Source organism: Fomitiporia mediterranea, assembly GCF_000271605.1.
Source record: "Fomitiporia mediterranea MF3/22 unplaced genomic scaffold FOMMEscaffold_3, whole genome shotgun sequence".
Lineage (NCBI taxonomy): Eukaryota > Fungi > Basidiomycota > Agaricomycetes > Hymenochaetales > Hymenochaetaceae > Fomitiporia > Fomitiporia mediterranea.
Window position 1 is genome coordinate 3,348,120 of NW_006760388.1, and position 20,104 is coordinate 3,368,223.

At 47.6% G+C, this 20,104-nt stretch overlaps 4 protein-coding genes across 4 annotated transcripts; 1 reads left to right on the forward strand and 3 right to left on the reverse strand.

Moving 5' to 3' along the window:
* Positions 1 to 1,961: 1,961 nt before the first annotated feature.
* FOMMEDRAFT_18326 (uncharacterized protein) lies at positions 1,962 to 4,909 on the reverse strand. Its single transcript, XM_007264216.1, has 2 exons — positions 2,869 to 4,909; positions 1,962 to 2,746 (listed from the first exon to the last, which is right to left on the reverse strand). Exons 1-2 carry the CDS (start codon positions 4,780 to 4,782, stop codon positions 2,678 to 2,680), a joined length of 1,983 nt encoding a protein of 660 aa, XP_007264278.1. The 5' UTR covers positions 4,783 to 4,909; the 3' UTR covers positions 1,962 to 2,677.
* A 6,264-nt stretch (positions 4,910 to 11,173) lies between these two features.
* Positions 11,174 to 12,850, reverse strand: FOMMEDRAFT_132517 (phosphatases II; the record flags this gene model as incomplete). The annotated part of the gene is made up of 5 exons (XM_007264217.1): positions 11,174 to 11,199; positions 12,133 to 12,258; positions 12,341 to 12,394; positions 12,455 to 12,726; positions 12,795 to 12,850. The coding sequence occupies 5 exons, from the start codon at positions 12,848 to 12,850 to the stop codon at positions 11,174 to 11,176; spliced, it is 534 nt and encodes a 177-aa protein (XP_007264279.1).
* Positions 12,851 to 14,129: 1,279 nt separating this feature from the next.
* On the forward strand, positions 14,130 to 16,713 carry FOMMEDRAFT_139386 (uncharacterized protein). The gene is made up of 2 exons (XM_007264218.1): positions 14,130 to 15,058; positions 15,111 to 16,713. The coding sequence occupies exons 1-2, from the start codon at positions 14,150 to 14,152 to the stop codon at positions 16,392 to 16,394; spliced, it is 2,193 nt and encodes a 730-aa protein (XP_007264280.1). The 5' UTR covers positions 14,130 to 14,149; the 3' UTR covers positions 16,395 to 16,713.
* A 296-nt stretch (positions 16,714 to 17,009) lies between these two features.
* On the reverse strand, positions 17,010 to 19,771 carry FOMMEDRAFT_139387 (uncharacterized protein). Its single transcript, XM_007264219.1, has 6 exons — positions 19,654 to 19,771; positions 19,453 to 19,492; positions 19,211 to 19,373; positions 18,320 to 19,088; positions 17,948 to 18,218; positions 17,010 to 17,868 (listed from the first exon to the last, which is right to left on the reverse strand). The coding sequence occupies exons 1-6, from the start codon at positions 19,724 to 19,726 to the stop codon at positions 17,262 to 17,264; spliced, it is 1,923 nt and encodes a 640-aa protein (XP_007264281.1). The 5' UTR covers positions 19,727 to 19,771; the 3' UTR covers positions 17,010 to 17,261.
* Between the last annotated feature and the right edge of the window lie 333 nt (positions 19,772 to 20,104).

The following is a 20,104-nucleotide window of genomic DNA, read 5'->3' on the forward strand; positions in this document are numbered from 1 at the left end:
TGATCATCTAAAGTGATTCTCTGGACCTAGCACGTTCGACTTGTGAACATGGCAAAGGAAAATCCTGAGCAGGATGATGGCATGCCGCGGTCTCCAAGTTAACGCCCGGAAGTATTGTGAAAGGTGAGATACGAAGACCAGAGTTCCTTAGACCTGTGATTCCACCTGAACACCGACTGTCCGACGAAAGACAGTTTATCCTCAACGAATCCCGAATCTTTGCCAAGTGGTCATGCAGAACACTGAGGACAGGGGCAATACACGAGGCTACCCCGCCAGCTAATCCATATTCCACGCATGGGAGGGGACGAACTCTTGTACACTGCCTCGCTGGAATTGAGACTTCAAGTAACCTACATTCCAAAAGAGAACATTTTAGCATTCAACACACATCCGTCACGGTATCCAAATCAACCCCCATTTAATCCTCATCAGTCAGAATATGCTTCGCGGACCAAACAAACAAGCAAACAAACGTATGCACTCCAAATTTACACAGCCTCGTCCGTTCTTCCTATTCAAACCATACCACGAGACTCGAAGAGCGAAAAGTTCGCGCTCAACCGGCGGGATCACAATCACGCGTGCGTAAATCCCATGCGCGGGGCCAAAACCAAGGCGGATCATATTTGCATATTTGCAATGAGGTCATAAGTTGCTAAAAACAAATCATTTCTTCGGAGACGATTAGTTGGAATATATGTAAGTGGAGAGAAGTCTATACAACGAATATGGAGTCGGGCGCAAAGGGCGGAGTCTTGATGCTTCCATGGGGTGGTTGTATTCAATTATGATGCCACCTTGGTATCGAAGCGCATTGTAGCCCTCCCCTCGCAACTTCGCACTCCGCTTCCGTATTAGCCAGATCGACCGAAGGTTCCAGATAGTAAGCAGTAGAAGAAGTGTTACCACGAAAAGAAGTCCAGTAGTCATGCTAATTTTTACTCAATGAACGATCTCCTCGGAGGGATACACTTCATTTTCCTTCTCTGCAAGCCCAGCAATCGATCGATAGAAAGAAATTACACATCCTCGTGTTTGCGCAGTTAACAGCAAGTAAACAACGCGGTAAAGAAGAGAGGAAAGAAGAGGGCGGGTATGAGTATCCTGTGACAAATTGGATTACAATTTACTGAGCTGAATGCTGCGGGGAAGCTTCAAAACCCGTAAGCACAAGGACACGTCAACATGCCCTATTTGGTTCTCACACTACTTTAAGAAAGAAGTTGATTTAGGCAGGTTCCGGGGTCCCTCGCACCACACTTGATCGCTGTTAACGTTCCTGCTACAGCTTCATTTGATTTTTGTCTCGGAAGGTAATGTGCTTCCTTGCAATGGTTGCTTAAGGGAAGTTTTCAGGAGCATAAGATTTGGGAGGATAAACTCGAGTTGTTTCAAGTGATTTATTTCATGGTCATTCGTGATTAAGACCTCTTGGTATTTCCCTTGTCTTTCCTTCACTGAGGCTTGTCACGGTTTTGCTCAAAACAAACACAACACAGGAGCACTGGTATCTGTACAGGAATCCCGAGACAAGGCCTAGAGTGACAACTTCCAGAAAGTACTAGAGCAGTCTTTTCGATCACTTCCACTGTCTCGCTCTATTTTCGCCTCTTCTTGCTCACTTGACAGGACAAGTCTAGAACAAACGGAAATAGACATTGAAAGCCGAGAAAAGGCTTGATCATCTCTACTTTAAAATTTAATATCCACTATCACTGGTATTGTTTCCTGCTATGTTCATCCTTGTATTCAATTTCCTGATATCTGCACTGGGGTGAATAGTATCAAAGTATAATGATCCAGTGCAATGTCAGTTCAGGACTTGCTATCTTGAAACCGACAAAGCTCACTCAGACCCCGGATCTTAACCAGATACCAAGCAAATTCATTGGAAGTGACTTGTAAATGTTTCATTGCTCAATATTCTACACAATGGCTGAATGATAAAGTGATGTGATGTGATAATGTACCAGGAAAGATATATTCTTGTGGAAAAAATTGCCAAATTAAAAATGAGACAGTGAGATACGCAAAAAGATAGGGTAGTAAAAAAGGAAAGCCTGTAAAGGCGAATGTGAGACCAAGGAATTTGCCGGTCCAGATCCGAGACTGAAGAAGTTGCTGCAGCGGCAAGATACAAGGACCGGTTCGAAAAAAAAAACAAAGGGATCAGATGATAGGAGATGGACCAACTAGCAATGAAGTAGGTGTACATCACCACCATATATCACACATCTTGATGTACACGTACAAAGCATGTCCAGCAGCGTGCCTCGAAGCAGTGATCCATCCAAATCGCGTCGTGTTCGGCGCACGGGACGTATCAAAAATAGAAGAAAAAAAGAAAAAGAAGTTTCCCATTGCCAGACCCAACAGAACTAATCCCGAAGAAAGAAAGGAATCCAAAGAAGAAAAAACAATAACGATATAGCTGCAGAAATGTCAATTAGAGCGGGGAGAGTGTTGTATGATTTTGTAGTGGGTTGGGATGAGCATGGTTACAGATGAAAGAGAAGATAAGACCATCTCCGAATGCGGCGTATGCGTCTTGCCTACAGCGAATTGAAGCTTGGGGAGGTTGCGGAGGTGGAAGAGGGCCTGGTACGCATCCAGGCGGGAATTTTCGGTGCTACGTTTTGCTCGAAGTAGCGCGGAAGGATTGGCACTTGCGACTTCAGTCCTTGTGTCGCGAGATCTTTTCCACACCCGCACCAATTGCAATTGCAGTTCTGCGTGCCTGTTCCTAAACACGAAGAGAAACGTATCAGTAATTGAATCGTTAAGGCATTGAGAGTGGAAGCATTGGGCGTCGTAACTCCACACTTTCCCCGCAACATTAGAGAATGATATGAAACGCATACTCACATCATCCTCTTCATCCTCGCTATCCTCAGCTTCTTCGTCTCTGTCTTCATCTTTGTCTCCAACAGGGCTCTCGTCCTCAAAGCTGGAACTAGCACTCGAGCTAATCATGCTTGCCTCATCCTCAGCTGTGACGCCGGACAATGCGAGTGGGCTCGGACCTAATGCACTTGCTGCAGTAGGCGAGCCAGGCGGCGATGTCGTAGTGAGCATAAATGGAAGCTTCTCGGCAGTCGGTGTCGCTGTGGCACTGTGACCAGGCGTCGGCTGGGTGGAGCCCAACAGCGAATGGGTACGCGAGTTCGACCGACCATTATGTGGCCGTGGGGCTGGGACGTTCACTGCGGTATAGACGTGCTCCTTGCCCTTCTTATCCTTCTCTTCCATCTGCTCTGCCTGTTCAACAACTGCCTGAGTTTCCTCCGACACTCGAGATAGTCGACGTTCCTTGTCCTCACTCGCATCCTTAGGCGATACAGGCCCCAATACCTCCTTCGTATCGTGCTCTGGCTTCGACTCTTCTCGCTCTCCGGTCCTCGAACCGTCGGAGTCCGGTTCTGTCTTTCCTTCTGTAGCAGTCTTCTCTCTCGCCTCACGTTCCTCTCTTTCTTTCCTTTCGCGCTCCCTCGCCTCCCTTCTCCTCCTCACCCAACCCATACCGCCACCATCATCGTCGTCAGCAGCCCCAGATCCGTCATCATGACCCACACTCAATTTCCTGTTCGATTGCAGCGCCGCGTACTTAGACGAGCCAGCTCCTGCCGTGTTTCGTACGCTACCCATCCCACCGTGTCCCCACTCAACGAATTCCGGTTCTGTATCCTTGATGTTGGCAAACAGATTCTTTGGAGGGCCATTCTGACGGCGCCCATATATGCGACCGTTTAAGAGACGTGTCTCGCGTCTTGCAGTGGGAGGTGCACTGGAGGTCTTCGTGCTACGAGCGGCAGGAGCCGTGGCAGTCCCGGCTTCGCTTGTAACAGGCTTCAGTGAAAGCCCACCGCGGAAAGACAACGGAGACGTGGGAGCGGAGTCAGCACCGGTAAAGGTTCTCCGACGAGAAATCGGGTTCCCGAGGCTCGTAGAGCTACCATTAGGCTCACTGTGCGAACCGAACATATATCCGAATACACTTGCTCGAGAAGAACATACGGAGGCATTTGACTCGCGGGAGGAGGAACGCCAAAGGGTAAATTGCCCGTGTTCGTCAGGCGTCCGTGGCGGCTGCTTCAGCTGGCCTGCTTTTGGTAGACGAAGTAATTTTGACCAACGGTTTTTCCTGGAGTTCGACATTGTAGGCGTCTCGTCGGTACCGCATTCGGATCCGATGATCGTGTTTGTCTCGGTCGCCTGTCCACTGTCGGTCGGATCTGTGCCGTCGAACGAAAGACCGAGCGTGGAACCAGAAGCCTGAGCATGTGACTCCTTCAGAAAGGCTAGGCGAATGGGCGTCGGCGGTATGACATTGGCAGATACAGACGGGGACTGCAGAGCGGATGCCGCAAAGTTCGGAGACGAGGCTGCGCTATCAACCTCGTAAAAGCCGGGTGAGAGAAGATCCTCATCATATTCGTCGCGTCGTGGCTCTGGGAGTGGAGCGAACCGAATTTTCCGCGAAGACTGCTTTGATGAAGATGCCATGGTGCCGCCTGCGCTGGTTGCTGAGGTGGAGGAAAGGATGTCGTCAGTCGAAGAAGTGCTTGAGGACGCAGAGGAGTGGGAGGAGAACGGGACTTGATGGATACCAGCGGCAGCACTCGATGAACTTGGAGCAAGGTATGTCGCGCACTTCGGAGAGTTGGGTGCTGAGGATGATGGTGAGCCGTTGAGGAGTATACCTGTGCGACGACGCGGTTTTGTATGTGGGGCGGTGGGCATGAATTGGTAGCCCGCAGAGGGGGACATCAAGGTGGTCATGGCTCAAGCAGATCCCACCCGCAGCCTGTGCTTTCTCCCTTTATCCGATGGAGGCTCGGTGTGCTGTGCGGCGATCAGGTGCTATTTGTTGTTGTCGGAATGGAGGGCGACAGAGAGGAGAGAGGGCGAGTGTGGACACAGGACAGAGGGAGAGAAGAGGGGAGAATGCAGGACGATGCGGACAAGCAGGTCCGTGATGTCTCTCTCCTTTTCACTCTTCATTAGCTACTGCCACTGTCCGGGGTCCCTCCTCCACTGCCGCCCTTGGCAATCCTGACTCAGGATTTCTCTGCTCAATTTCCACAATTTCAAAATTCCTCTTTTGCTTCCGCTCAGGTCACCATTCAAGCTTGTAGAACAATACATACAGAACTTATTCATGAACATCTGCAGTTTATTCTGCTTCTTTCTGGTGCTTGAGTAGCAACCTGCCAAGAGTCGGTGACCCCTTCGCGTAGCTTCAGCCCATCTTCACTTTTCAGGTTTCCCTCCTACTCGTGATCGTGTTGCGCTCTCTCTTTATGCGGTTGCCGTCTTGTCTGGAAGTGCTTTCTCGCGGATGACGCCTCCATCGGCATCATCCTCGCACTGTTTCCCTCCGAAACACGTCATTCCCTTCGCCGCATTCCCGTCCGACTCCGAGTCCGAGCGCGGTTCAATCGTCTTCTCAGCTTCCCACACGTTCGATTCCGATCCAACAAGTGCTTCCGTCTGTCCTGCTCTCACTGAAGTCGCCGTCTGCCTGCCTCGGTCACCTAGCCGGAACCCTTGACCACGAGACAGAAAAATTGCGCACGATGTCCGCATATCCCTTATTTACGAGCGACGAACCCGGCTCAATCACTTCGTCAGGTTCATTTGGGCGTCTTCTATCGTCTGCCAAGGTCTTGGCCGAGCCTACATCCCTTCTATCCCCTGAACGCGATGAACACTAGTGCAGGTCTGTTCATGTCATCTCTTTGTCAATCTCGTAAAAAACGTTCACGGTGAAGTCCGGGGGTGGCCACCATACTGCTCTTCGCCGCTTTTCTCAGGCAACACGAGTACCAGGGCGCTGGAGAAGCACGAATGAACGACAAGACAAGAACAGGTGTCGTCTCTCTACACCAATAAAATAGCGCCTATCTGTCGGCGTCCATCAGCACCCATCTAATTCATCTACCAATCACTATTCACATCAGTCGCCGACTCTTCCAATAATATGATTTGATAAACAATAAATACGGTGTCTTACACATACTCGAACCCTATTCATCGAGCCAGCAGATCTCGGTGATTTTGCCTCCGTCTTGCTGTCTCTCGAAATTTTTCTGGATTTACCGAGATTCCTCCCCCTTGACACCTCTAACGAGCTCATCAATTCTCATCAACTTCGCAAGCGAACGAGCACGTTCGACGGGTGGCTCGGAGACAAACGACACGCAAGCAGGTCGAAACCATCTTTATATTATTCCCGAAAAGCTACACATTGCGTTATCTCCTATCAACCAGGCCGCCCTCGTTCTACACAGATATCATATATCGTACCGTTCATCCGAATGAATTCAAAGAATCATTTACAAACTGCTTCTTTGAAATCTCCGCTGGAAAGCCAAGTAAACCACCTACCGAACGTGTCGGAATTCTCTTGGTACTAGACTCTCTTTGGGCTCATTGCATTTCTGGTATGTCCGGGATGTCGCAGGTAGTCTGTTGCCACCCTTGATGCACCTGTGATTCTCCGAATCCTCACTTAATTCCTTGAGAACGATCTGCATACCTATAAATTCAAGCACATACTAACTTATTGTAATTTCACAGGTGTATTTGCAATACGAACACCACTCGAGGTAAAAATACAATAGTTCTGTTGGAGACCTCGTCACCGCCATCAACCGTCGGTATGTATTTATATTTATTACTATGTAATAAAAATACATTTACTTCCGCACATTCTCGCGCGATTTTCTCACCATAATCGATGCATCTCTATCGTATTATACAGACACACACGCACGTACGTATACGTGGCCACCCGTCCCTGTGTTGGATACACGGATACACGTCGAAGCAGGCGCGCCTATCTGTTGTATAACCTTAGATGGACAGGTTTCTCTCACCGAATGCTGGAGGGATAAAAATATGCAGTATTTCTTTTAGAAAGAGGGTTGCTTCTTATAGATGGCGGAACATCACTTTGCTTCAGGAGTCAGGTACGGTTACGACTACTTGGATGCCATGTTGTTGTTAAAGGAGAGGAGGATACCAGATCTTACTGTTGTACTGTTTTTCCGAGTCAAACTACACAGAATGTGTATGTATGGAAGTTCTCTTGCCTAATCCTGCTTTGTCTTCTTGACAATGATCGAGATGTATTCCATACATTGCTCACCTCAGAAGTTTTCAAGAAGAAACGTCTTCAGTTTGATAAGATACTCGGGTGTGAGGACAATTCAAGACTGTAGCACTATTAAAGTGATCTTCCTACTTGATGCAGTTATAGCCTTTCAATGTTCTTGAACACGAGGCAACTTGGGCGGCGAGCTTTGCTCCATGATTCTGAAACTCAGTCGTTATTTATTATACCATTTATCAAGATTAAAGTTGCGTTGACATTGTAGAGACAACGACGATCGTTAATAATAAATGTATATATTTGGATAGAGAGCGGTAACAATATGAAATGTGTACTCGGCTCCGGGATACCACGACGGATGGAAACAAACGGTCGCTCGTTCCTGGGAACGATACTTATAAAAATAGCATGAGTGAAAATAATGCAGGCACTTTACATAGCTGCCGGCTTGGAAGACGAAAAATCCGCACTACATATTTACATTACTTTTTCTTTATGTTTATGATGCGTACAGGGAAGCATTGCAGGCGAATGCCTGAAATAGAGTATATAGAAGTGGCTTGTTAAGCAGAAGCCATTATCCTGCCTTTCAATATCAAATAATGACACATTCGAGCGTTTAAACATCGTACTGCTTCTGTAGGAAAGACCGACTAGAGCGCAAGAAGAGGCGGGGGTCCCCGAAAGCGCAATTTTTCTTGATTTATGAATGATGAAAGGTGTAGGGAATGCCGGTTAGCTAGCATTAACAGCGACGCACGTTCGTGGTGTGCTGACGAGAAAGACGCTTCTCGACGGTAATCGAAATTACAGCATGGGCTCGCGAATTACCGGAGTGTGCAAATATAGATTTTCTTATTGCGATTTCGGTCACGGAAACGGCTAAGACCTGATCAAGGAATACCTTCTTATATTTGGTGGCTGCGCAACGACGATTACTTACCAGTAGCTTTTCTTGGATCCACACTGTGCACGGCGCCGAACCGCTTCGTCATCGTGTTGTTCCATTGCACAGTCGTTCGGGTAACGAACTGAAACATGTCCGTTATTTTCTCTTTCTCTTCCTTCATGTATAGTAAAACGAAAGAAGTCTTCGTATAGAAACACATAGGAGTCCGAGGACGGTAAACGAATTACCGAAAGTTGCTTTGGATCTGAGATCAATGATAATTTCGTAAAAAAGATCTATGATGGGAGATAGGACGGTAAATTATAAGGTCCAGGACGGTAGCCATGTCTCCTTTCTCTCTGTTTTACTGAATCTAGGCTTAGGACCGGGTCCGGTCGAGTCATATTGTTGTAAGACAATGCACATGGGAAGTCCACTCTGTCGCGTGATTTTGAAAGAGCAAAGTATACCTTGACCCAGAAAACACAAAGTAAATATCGAAACGAGAAGCATAAAAGCACGTTTGAAGCTGACTCGCTTAGATTTGGATCCTCGTGTTATGAGAAGTTTTCCTGTAAGCGCCAGTCTCAAGCTTGCCTACCCGACTTACAACGAAACGGCTCGGATGTTGCACGCCAGGTACCAGCGACGATCGAATAAAAGTAATAAAGCAGGACCCCGGGGACTCCCTGCTTTGTCTCCATTGAGCAAGTTGAGCAAAATTCCGAAACGGGTATATTGACGTGTCTCCCGTAATTCACAGACACTCTAAGCCTGCAGGTTCAATTCAATTCAATAAGTCTGTTCCCAGGTTACTCATGAGCGTCCTCCTCTTTACCGCGTTTTTTCTCTCGTTGACTGCTCAAACACGAGGACGCGTGCGCGTCTTCTTACCATCGATTAAAGGCTTTGCAGGAAAAGGAATGAACGCTCCGAGGAGATCGTGCGTCGGGTAACCTTTGTTTTCTTCTCTCTGCAAGTTATTGCTCTTCGCTCATTACCACTCGGAACTTTCGCGCGAGCTGACTAGCACAGAAGCGGAGTACGAAGGGCGATTAGTAGTACTTCTGACAGGCTTCGATGTCCACCCATCACCGTCATCCTATGGATATGGAAGATACGTGACTCCGACTGTAACTCCCCACTCTCCGAGTGCCCGAAGGGATGGCCCTTGCTATGATATTTCCATGATATCATACCACACTCATTTTGTATATGATCCACTTTAAACAAAGTTCTTCGAATCTAGCCTCCTCGGGATTTACGCGCGTGACTCCCGCGCGAACTTTATGCTTTTGAGGCCTAAGGCTGTGCCGTGGATTGAATGGCAAGAACGAGAGGGGCTGCTGCGCAGTTTGGCGTGCGAAGAGCTTAGGTAGGGAGGCTTGAATTGGACAAGACAAGAAATATGGAGCAGAAGCTGGGGTCGTTTTCCTTTTTCTTTTTCTTTTCTTTTCTTTTATAATTGACATCATGCTTTATTTGTCGAGGCAGTGTTCTCGCTTACTCACTGGATAATCAAGAGTGTGGATTCATGAGTGGTTAGGTTGTATGGTATTCCTTGGCCTCACGCAACCCCTATCCAGATTACTTACTTGGCAATGATGCGGGGTTCAAGAGGATAAACTGCCTTCGGAGCACCGAATCCGTCGAGTTTCTTATTTACGATCAAAGAATCACAAGCCGTTAGGTACACTGGTCTGCATGCCGCGCTAATTTCAACCCACTTGTCACAAACTGGCAACTTGAATTCTACGTATATTGATAATGCCTCTTCTGCACTTCTTCACGTACAAACTAATTTCAGACAGGTCCCGAGAACCCTTTGGATCATCACCAGCTAGCGCGACTTGCCGCGATAAGTCCGTAATGCTGTGCTTTCCTCATTGTTTTCCGCACTGCCTCATCTTATCCTCCCCTGGCTATTATCCCTCACCTTGCAGAGAAGTGCTCTTAGAGAAGTATCATTTACAAGGCTACCAAGGCCATAAGGCTATTACTCCTGCTCATTCATCCATCGTGACCCTTTTCAATCTCATGATCACCAGCATCCTCCTGTCAAGACTATAATAGCGTTCTAGCATGTTCAACGCCGTGCAGGAAGTGGGACGTCTTTAGCATGCTCTACCACTTTTCAATTCGATCGATACACTTTGCTGCACATCGGCTTAATTCTAGGTGTATTCGACTGTTCACTCGAGCACGCGACATGCTCAACTGACCGGCTTCAGCTGCTTCTAAGTGCTGCTTCCGGACACTTATTCTCGAGGACATGGGAGTCTTAAGATATTGGCTTGATTGATATTAAATCTTTCCCCGCACATACCCCACGATCGTGATCGTCGACGGGAACCTCATGCGCTTTACAATTAGGCAGGTGCATTCAGACCCTTGAAGGGTCAGGCGAGCAATCTCAATCCGTCTAGCTGCTTGATTCTTCTCGGTTCCGACTGGACTTCTATGCTTCGCAATGCATTCTTCAGATCATCCCTCATTCCTTGCAAGTATCATTATTCACAGGGGTAAGGGTAAGTGCTGTTGTCACCTTAGGCGCTATTGTTATCAGGCTTCTTTAGCTTCTTTCTTCACATTGTCAAAGACACAATCAACATGCGTTCAATACACGTTGTTTCTTTTTAATCGAACTATTGAATAAAGTGCACTTGAGACACACTTATCTACATTGAAAACATGTTTTGCATGTCCAATACACACATGTAACATGCAGTTATAGACAGGACAGGAAACAACTATCTGCATGTAAATTGCAGGAAGGCTGGGAGAGTGTGCAGGATGAAAGCTTTTATCAGTCTGGATAACAAATAAACATACTCAGCATTATTCTACTAGCACACATATCCTTAGACTGCTGGAACTAACAAAGAGACTTGACTACTGCTTGTTCACTTCTGCAACATGTATTCTGAGTACAAATGACACACACAAAGGTTCACAGATCAGATATTATTAATTCCCAGTACTTTATATCAAGTACTTGATTACCTGGAGTTTAATATATACTAATCTCTACTGTAAGAATCTACTCTCCAATGCAAACATAAAGGTACAATATTAACCAACTATGTTAGGCCTATATAACAATAGCAGAGCCAGGCAGACTCACAAAGTTTCTTTGGCTTTTAGTGAATCAGATGATAAAGTCCAGATCATTTAGCTAGTCCTGTCTGTTGACCTTTTCTCAAATACTTTGGAAGTTATACATAGTATTAGTTATTGATTTGTAGGCTACTCCCATATAGGCTTAATATTGTATTTTTTGCCCTGCTCAAGTTTGTAAAGAGGTGTTTCAGGCATGGATGATACTTGAATTATGACTGTGACTGAACACAAGCTAAGAATTGTGTCATAATACAAGGACTGTTTTGTTTTGTTTACTTACTGTGTATAGGCCTTGATAATATGTTTCAGTATGAATACATTGTGTTGTAGTAAGAAAACATTCTTGTCACACTGAAACCGACTGAAACCGACTTACTGTTTGTCTTACTGCCCAATACAAACTGCTGACTGCCAAAGGCTGTCTAAACTGTGGACGAATCCTCAAACGATGCCGTCCAGTAAGCACGTCGTACTAGTACGAAGGAACCAAACTTGCTGCACTGTCGTGTAGTAACCTTCATGTATCAAGGACATAAATCGGATGTTGCATCGCAGTACTACTGCACTGGAAGGTGCACCTCCGACTTCGTTTCTAAGGCAAACGTTCGCTTTCTTTATCACGGACACATAAATACACCACCAGGTAAATCATCTTCGATCAAAACGGGGCCAAATTCAATTTGGTTCGTTATAAATAGTTGTAACGAGTGACAATTATACACTAAGCTACATATGAGCTACAGTATCTACACTACGTACTAACAATATATTACAAAACACGTATTAAGTAGGAGTCTAAGCTATCTAAAGTATATCTAAAAAGACAATATGGTTTATGCGTATTCTATAAAAACAGATGAGGGTGTCCTTATTCAAACATGCCGAACTCTGACTCTTCAGCGATGTATCTAGCTTAGCATCCTGTTAGCGATAGATATGGCTTAAATTTAGCCAGTCCTGCTGGACGAGCCTGCAGCGCGGGCGTCCTGCGCAGCAATGCGACGACGCGCCTCTTCGAGTTGGTAGCGCCACTTGCGGTACACACCATCGTTCGGAGAAGGCGCATAGCGGCACGCTTCGAAGACGATGAGTTGCTCTTGGAAGCTCGGGTTAAGCCAGATCTGCTCGCGAGCTACGATGGTTAACGAAGGATACAATGCGAGAGGATGTAGATCAGTAACAATCTCGGTAAGTGGATAAATATGCGTAAATACCTTGGCGAAGGATTGTAAGCGCGTCTGTCGCGGACATGCGTCTGGACCACATAACTGCGAAAAATAAGGAATTCAGATTCTAAGCGTTCGGAAATTAATGAGTTCGGAACTCACGATAAGCGGCTACAACACAGGCGCTCCTCGAGAGGCCCTGCACACAATGTACAAGAACAACCGCGCCCTGCGTATTCATCGCGTTGTGAATGAACTGGCACGCTGCCGGAAGGTGGATCAAAATATCTTCCGTTGGCTCATCGGCAACCGGAATCTTGTGGATAACGTATCCGGATTGCGGATGATGAGCAGGAATCGGCTCTTTGCAAACGGACACAATATGCGTGATCTTGCGCTCGTGCAGACCTTGCGGAGTGGACGCGGTGGTCAAGCTAAATTAAGAAAATGACGTAGATGAGATTAACATTTTAGAGTGCATAAAGTTTAGCGAGGTGCTCACTTTCCGAGGTAGAGCTTGCCTTCGATAACGGGGTCAGCGTGGTTTCTCCAGCCCATTGTAGCGTCTAGCTGATCTGCGAAAGTGTAGTTGTTTGATGAAGCCATAGCGTCAACGCTCGCTTTAATTTATAGTCGGTAAACGAAAGCTGTATGAGACCAAACGATCTTGCGTGCGGCCAAAAGTCGAGTGCGGTGAGAAGTAGGCACAGAAGACCACGGGGATGAACTCAGTTGGCTTCAAACATCCTACAGACTCGTCCGTTACATACTAGTTTCTACATCGATGGCTATGTCCTCTTTTCCAGTGCATTTCTGTAATTCACCAGTCGTGGCGGTCAAGACAGCAACTGCAAGTCTTCAACAAGTTACTCCAGGAGGAATTCCCGTATATTCCGTCCAAGCTGAGAGACAAGGCAACAACGACGAGCGCGGGATGGTGGCGGCGGGGAGAGCGGGATATGTTTTCCGTAGTGTAGGAAGCGGTCCAGTGTCCCACATGGTTGTTGAGCAGGATTTCAGATAGATCAATGGAAGCGGGATCAGCGAGAATTAGACTAATTTGCTTCCCGAGCCAGATTACGCGGAGGATCACGGTGGCAGAGTCTGTCATTGATACCGAGCCCCCTCTCAAGCGCGTGCTTCTGTAGATTTGGCGGAGTAAGCAAGCCGCTGTGTACCTCCTGGCTCGTGCTTCATGAGGTCGCAACGCGATCACATGCAATGCTCCTGCTACTTCCGATGCACATAATTCAGCGCGCAGACGGATTGATTATAGTAATCATTATTCTCTCTTGTATCCAGCTATTGCAAATAACTAGATCCGCAGGTTTGGCAGGGTAGTCATTACAGCTCAAGCAGTTCTTTTGATACAGAGCAACTACGGAGGACCTAGATATTGAACTGGAAACAGTAGGGCGTGTTGCCACAGACCAGAAGGGGGGAATGAGCACAGTCTGTATCACTGAAACGACGAGCCAGTATCTGCTCTGAGAACTCAGGCATGGACAAATTGGAGACAAAAGATCAGTAAGCCATGAATACGACGCTGATAGATAAGCTGAGTTACAGATAGCTACTTGCACAGAATCATCAAAACAAGGCATGCTGACGTAGCAGTCGTTGTGGTAGTCTGTTTGGCCAGGGCCCATCATCACAGGGCGCCCTTTCTGTTCAATTTAGTGAGAGCGTGAGACAACAATGCCTTATACGCCCAGTCTGGTTCGCCGTGTTGCCCGACTTGGACGCGTCGCGTGTGCTTCCTCACTCAGCTTCAACCACGACCGTGTCCACTGTGGACGGCGACGACGAGCGACGTATGCTTGGATAGTGGGTACGGCCTGTTGGATACCGTTGGGAATGTCGCTCTATACTCCTGTATTTCCGCCGACGGATCCTCCAGGCGCGCGGACCGCATCTTCAAGTTCTCAGTCCTCTAGCGAAACGAACAAGCCCGCCCGCGGTCTCTCGTACTCCTCCCGACTCTCACAGTGGCATCTAGCAATCGCGTCATTACCTGAAGAACTATGTCCGCCATCAACACCTTCATCGCCTGTGTCACAAGAGAGGTCGGCGAAATTGCAAGCCGACATTCAACAGGCTGTGCGCCAAGGGCGAAACATCTCGGACTTATGCAAATTACGGAGCACGAAGTTTGGATATGCATCTAAGCAGCCAAGTAGATCTCTATCAGAACAAGGCGATGGTGTGCCGTGGATTCTCGTTGATACAGAGGAGGAATGGCTTGACTGGGAAAGAAAGAGAACTCAACAACGATGCGAACAGAAGGGGAAGGAGCGAATGGCGCCGGCCCCGCCACCGTCTATGCAATCGCAGGATGCTCACGACAAGGTGCTAAACTGGAAGGCTGGATTGCAACCACCGAGCTCATCGCTCGCCACAGCAGCTCCCATCCCTTCTATGAACTCGGCCCGATCTTCGTTGGGCTTCCCGGTCGTCAAGCGCTCTACTCTCACCAATGTCGGCAAAATGAAGGCCACTAAGCCTGGTGTTCCGATAGAAGCCACTCCGAGGCCGAAGACCGGGCTTCAGGTTCAAAACACCGGAGAGGAAAATTTCCTACTTCAAGTTGACACTCGGGCGCTTAATGCGATTCACGCGGATACCACAGACAAAACGCACAGCAAATCGTTGTCGGACCTCAGATGTGCCTATCACAATCCGCCTACGGAAGCAAAGGAAGAGATGTTTGTAACTCGTAAAGCGGAAGACGTACATCATGTAAATCCTGAACTCGGTGATTTCTCTGTGAGCCAGTCATTTCAGTTTGGTAATACCCGATCTGAATTCCTATTCCCAGGCACTCCCACTATCGTTCCCGCCCGACTTGATGACGTCTACACAGAAGGACGTATTTGGAGTAGTTCGGACTTTACAAAGTTCTTCGCCAGTTTCACCTGTTGATTTACCAGATTGGACGACAAAGGATGTAAACAACAAAGATACGTCTATTCAGGTCAATAATCAAGGATCTCAAACTGGAAGGCAATTAGAATCAGACGCTCAGATAGTACCCAATGATGTTGCTGAGCCACGTGAGCAACCGGTCCCGCAACCAACACCGCCATCTCCTCCTTATTCTTCTGCAAATTCTCAACAATTTGAGCAGCCACCCGGTAGTCCAGTTATTCATCAACCACCTATCACTGAAGCTCCTTCCATCCCGACAACTCCCACTCGAGGACATGTACGGCCGCTCACTCCACCACCAGAGCTCATTGTGCCTGTTTCGAACGGAATGCAAATGCTTGTTCAAAGTCCACCTCGCACACCGCCGCCTTGTACATCTCGTATGCCGTACGAGAATTTCCTGAATGTACCATGTGGAGAATTATATAGAAGTGTTGGTGGCGGGAGTGTTCTCGCGAAGAGCGGTCCCACGACACCGGATGCTGCTATTAATGGTGCTATTGGTGTTGGCGTCGGCACCGATATTGTGATGGGTCTTCCATGTACCCCGGAGAGGAGACGTCGGATTTTGGCTGACCCGTTGACGACCTCACGAAAGTCACGTATACGTCCTCGCCCACCTTCTCGTAAACATTCAGTGCAAAATATGGATGTTGGTGCTGACAATAACGACTTGGCGACAGAAGGAGGTGCGAATCCGTCTCCAGCAAAATCAGACAGGTCGTATTTCTCGTCACCAGCTTCTGGGTCGTCTTCGGGCTCAAATTTTTCGCGAGGCTCTATGCGGATTATACCGGGTTCACCTACTTCACCTCTTGGATTCACGCAAAATCCAAGACGCTTCGCACCTCTCGCCGAGTCTACGCAGGTGTCTAAACTGCCTCTGAGCTCTCAAACACAAGCCCAAATTTCATATTCACAACAACGAGGACCAAGTCAAACTCAAAAATCCTTCGGAGCGTACAACTCACAATTCGACGTCGACGCACAGGTGGATCGGTTAAGTCATTTTATGCGGCAGGATGTAGATCTTGATGCGTGGATGCGTGATGTTCATACTCAGCATTCCAACGCTGATGCCGATGCCGATGCGGACGTTGAGACAAATGGGAATACGGACGAAGACGAGGACGTCGTTGCTGTTGAAGAGATGACGATGGCGACGCCTTGGTAGCACCGATTGATCCTTGGTTTTTTCGGGTTTCTATCTACGGGTCCGCAGATGCGGAGGACACTGTGGAAGGGGATAAAAATCTCCCGAGTGTTTTGTTTTTGTTTTTGTTTTTGTTTTTGTTTTTGTTTTTGTCCTTGCTTTTACGATTTTTCGACCTTCGACCTTTTTTTGGTCATTTAATTCGTATTTTGTATTGATTCTGGTTTTTCCTTTTATACGGTAGTCTGGAGACACTTCAACACGTACTTTTTTCTTTATGGAAATCGTATTGCTATCTGCCAACACGGCTGCAATTTCTTTCTGATCAGTGTTGCTTCACTCGTCCACACCTTAAACCGCTGCACCTCCGATTTATTGTACAAGCCGAAAAAGACTGTATATTTACATATCGTGATTATGTACTCATTCTGCGATACCTAATCCCCACTTTCTTCGTCATCTGTTCGTTACCTATTCATCATCAGATAGCAAGTTAAGAAAAGAAAAGAAGGAAAGGAAGATATTAGCCAAGTTGGAACAACTGCCAAAAGTGAGAGAGAGATCCCAAAAAAGCCAAGGGAACAATACTGTAGTGTGAAATTATTTACAACTATGAAATACAAATTGCATTTGTCGGGCCAGGTCAAGAGCAAAGAGAGAAAAGAAGGGACGAGAAAGAGAAAATAATTTTGCTAACTATGACGGACCTATTGACTGAAGTATATATCGTACTATCGTACCAGCGAAGAAAGAGTGTATGTAAGCGTAGGAGTGTTTCGTGATCGTGATGGGTCATAAGGGTAGAGAAAAGAAGATAAAGTAAAAGACCAGAGAAAGAATAATTAAACTACCTACTCGTTGAACCAGAAAAACGGCGGGAAAATAAAGTTAAACAGCCACACTACGTCTCCTCGCAAATCCTTCCTCAACATCGAGAACCATACTATTTCCACCATCGCTGTTACTATTACCACGACCACCACTACTTTGCACACTGGTACTCTTCCTTCTGGAATTGATGTTAACGTTCGCCCATGCTCTAAACTCACTAAACTCCGAATCAGCCTCCCCTCCACCATCCGAATCGTCTTCTTCTTCTCCTGTGCCGTTTACAAATCGGACATCGTCGTCATCGAGGACGAGACCTCCGTCATCCGATAGAGAAGATAGTGAACGCGCCGATCGTTTTCTTTTTGAAGAAGTTGAAGTTGATGAAGAAGACGCTGTCGATCGACGCGCCGCCGTCATTGATTTCGCCGCCGTTGCAGAAGATGATGAAGTCGAAGATGACGATGTTGGTCGTGAAGGAGGTAGAGCAGATTGTGTCATCCCATGCCCATCAGATTCTTCGTACTCTGGTAACGACGGCCCTCTTATCAGATTATTCTGATTCTGATTCGGCATCGTTGATTGTGTAGCAGAAAGGGGAACAGTGGATGTAGATAACGAAGGTCTCGCGCCGGGTGGCGGGATAGAGTCGGGCTTGCGCATTTTCCTAGAGGCCATACATCGTGAGACATCATTCCCTCTTACTCACTCCCAAACCAGTACTCATGAGAAAAGCAATGACTTACGTATTCAACTTTGGTTCAGCGTAGTTAACGCTCTTCCGCGTGCGCCGCTCGCGCCCAGCTCCACTCGTACCAACATCCGCAGTGTCATTAGACGACGGAGGAGGGTGAGGCAGTGAAAAATGCTGCGCAACTGGCGTGTTTCCGGCTGATGAAGGTGCAGGAGTCGGGAGATAAGCTATATCACCCTCAGACGATAACTTGAGTGGAGGTGAGATCGCCAGCGCAGGCCTTGCTGAGTTTGGTAATTCCTTTCCGTGTTTTACGTGATCAGCTACGACGAGGGTACCCAAAGAATGATTTAAAATGATGATTGATACGTGAGTTAATGTGACGAAACAAAAGGTGGAACACGGAATCAGAAACCGTACTCACTCTCACTTGCTGACGTTGTTCCTGTGGAGGTGGTGCGACGCCTTCGAGGAGAGTTCGTCACGTCCTTTAACCTCACAGACGAGGCAGCATCTCTATTCTCCTTCTCTTTTGCCTTCCTGCGCTCTCGTCTCTCAGTCATATCACGGTCACTCTCGTCTCGCGTTTTGCTCTTCTTTCTTGGTTTCTTCGATGGAAGTTCGTGGTCGTGGTCTTGCTCTTCTTCCCTTGCTGCGATGGCTTCTACGTCTTGTAAAGCCGCTGCTTCCTCTTCTGCTGATAATTCTATGTCCTGCTGCATCGGTGAACCCAGCACCGGGCTTACAGGACGCGGAGTTGGTTCGATGGAAGGCATGAGCCCACTCGCTCTGCGCGTAAGTTTCCGTTTCCTACTTGTTGTAGGACCTTCTTCCATCGGCGACGACATAGCAGATACGGGTGGAGGTGTCGAAACACGCGATGGAACAGGCAAACGCGAGATGCTCTCTCGCCTTCTTGAGGACGTCAACGTCGCTTGTCGATCAGACCTGATGTTTCTCCCGTGGTCATTCTCTTCTGACGAAGTCTCTCCTTCATGTGGCTCAGGCTCCTCATAGATGTCCGGGACAGTCGGCAATTGTGCCAGCCGCGGCGCAGATGGCGAACGAGGCGGTGGCTTCTGACAGCGTGAGGGTGGGGACGAGTCTCCATTGTCCTTTGGGGAGTGCGGACGTTCCAGTGGTACGTTATACGATTCCCGAATGAAACCAAAATGTTTGAGTAGGTTAAATGCCTGTAATATAACTCAATCAGTTCAGAAGCTCAGAAGCCAGCAGCGTGTCTGACAGAAATTGCAGCCGGCAAGCATAAAGGTAGGCGAAGCGAAGCGAAAATAAAACATAATGTCAAACTCACCGCCGCCTCGGCATCGGCCATGATCTTGTGGCTCTTGACCTTCTCCCGCTTAAGTTGCGACTGCAACGCAATTTCGGATGCGCGCAACCGCAAGTTCTCCACGTACAGCGTCGAGATGTGTGCGTTCAGCTCCTCGATCTTCATACTCAGGCTGCAGTTTTGTCTTGTAGTGCGCAAATCAAGAGATCGATGTCATTAAAAGTAGTGGTAATTAATAAGGTTGTGGAAGACGCGTGACGTACTTTGTTATTTGTTTATTAGCAAAGAGGAACTTCTTCTTGACTGTGTTTGAAACATGAAATGAAAGCGCGTCAGAAGCCATTCACGCCAATACACGGAGAGTGACACGATATGGTGGAGTCAAGCGCGTGCGGCACACGCGGACGTAGCTCATACATGGTGTCCACCTGTCCAACTTCGCGGGAGAAACGACATGAACTTACAGTTCTCAAACTCAGCGAGCGTGTCATTCTGTCGAACGGCGATATGCACGCGGGACGAGTCGCGTCTGCTCATCGCGCCCGCTGTCTACAACCAGGTCGTCGTTGCCGTCGTCGTTGTCGAGAGCGAGGTGTTGTTGAAGAAAGAAAGATGGGACCACGCGTTTGAGTGACGGCAAGTGAATGGTGATTGTTGAACTGCCCGAAGCGGTAACCACTCCTCGGCCGCTTTTCTCCCGCGTGCGTGATCTGATCTGATGATTTGATCGATTCCATTGACGCGGAGTCAGAACTCTGATCCGCCCTCAGAAATTATTGGACTCAAATCAAACAAGACTGTTTACATCCGTACTGTTACAATATGCTCGAAGGCGCACATTTCCTGAGGAATACGAAATGAAAGAAAAATGCTTATACTGCGACAGCGTAGAACAGTCATTGGAAACGCGCAGAA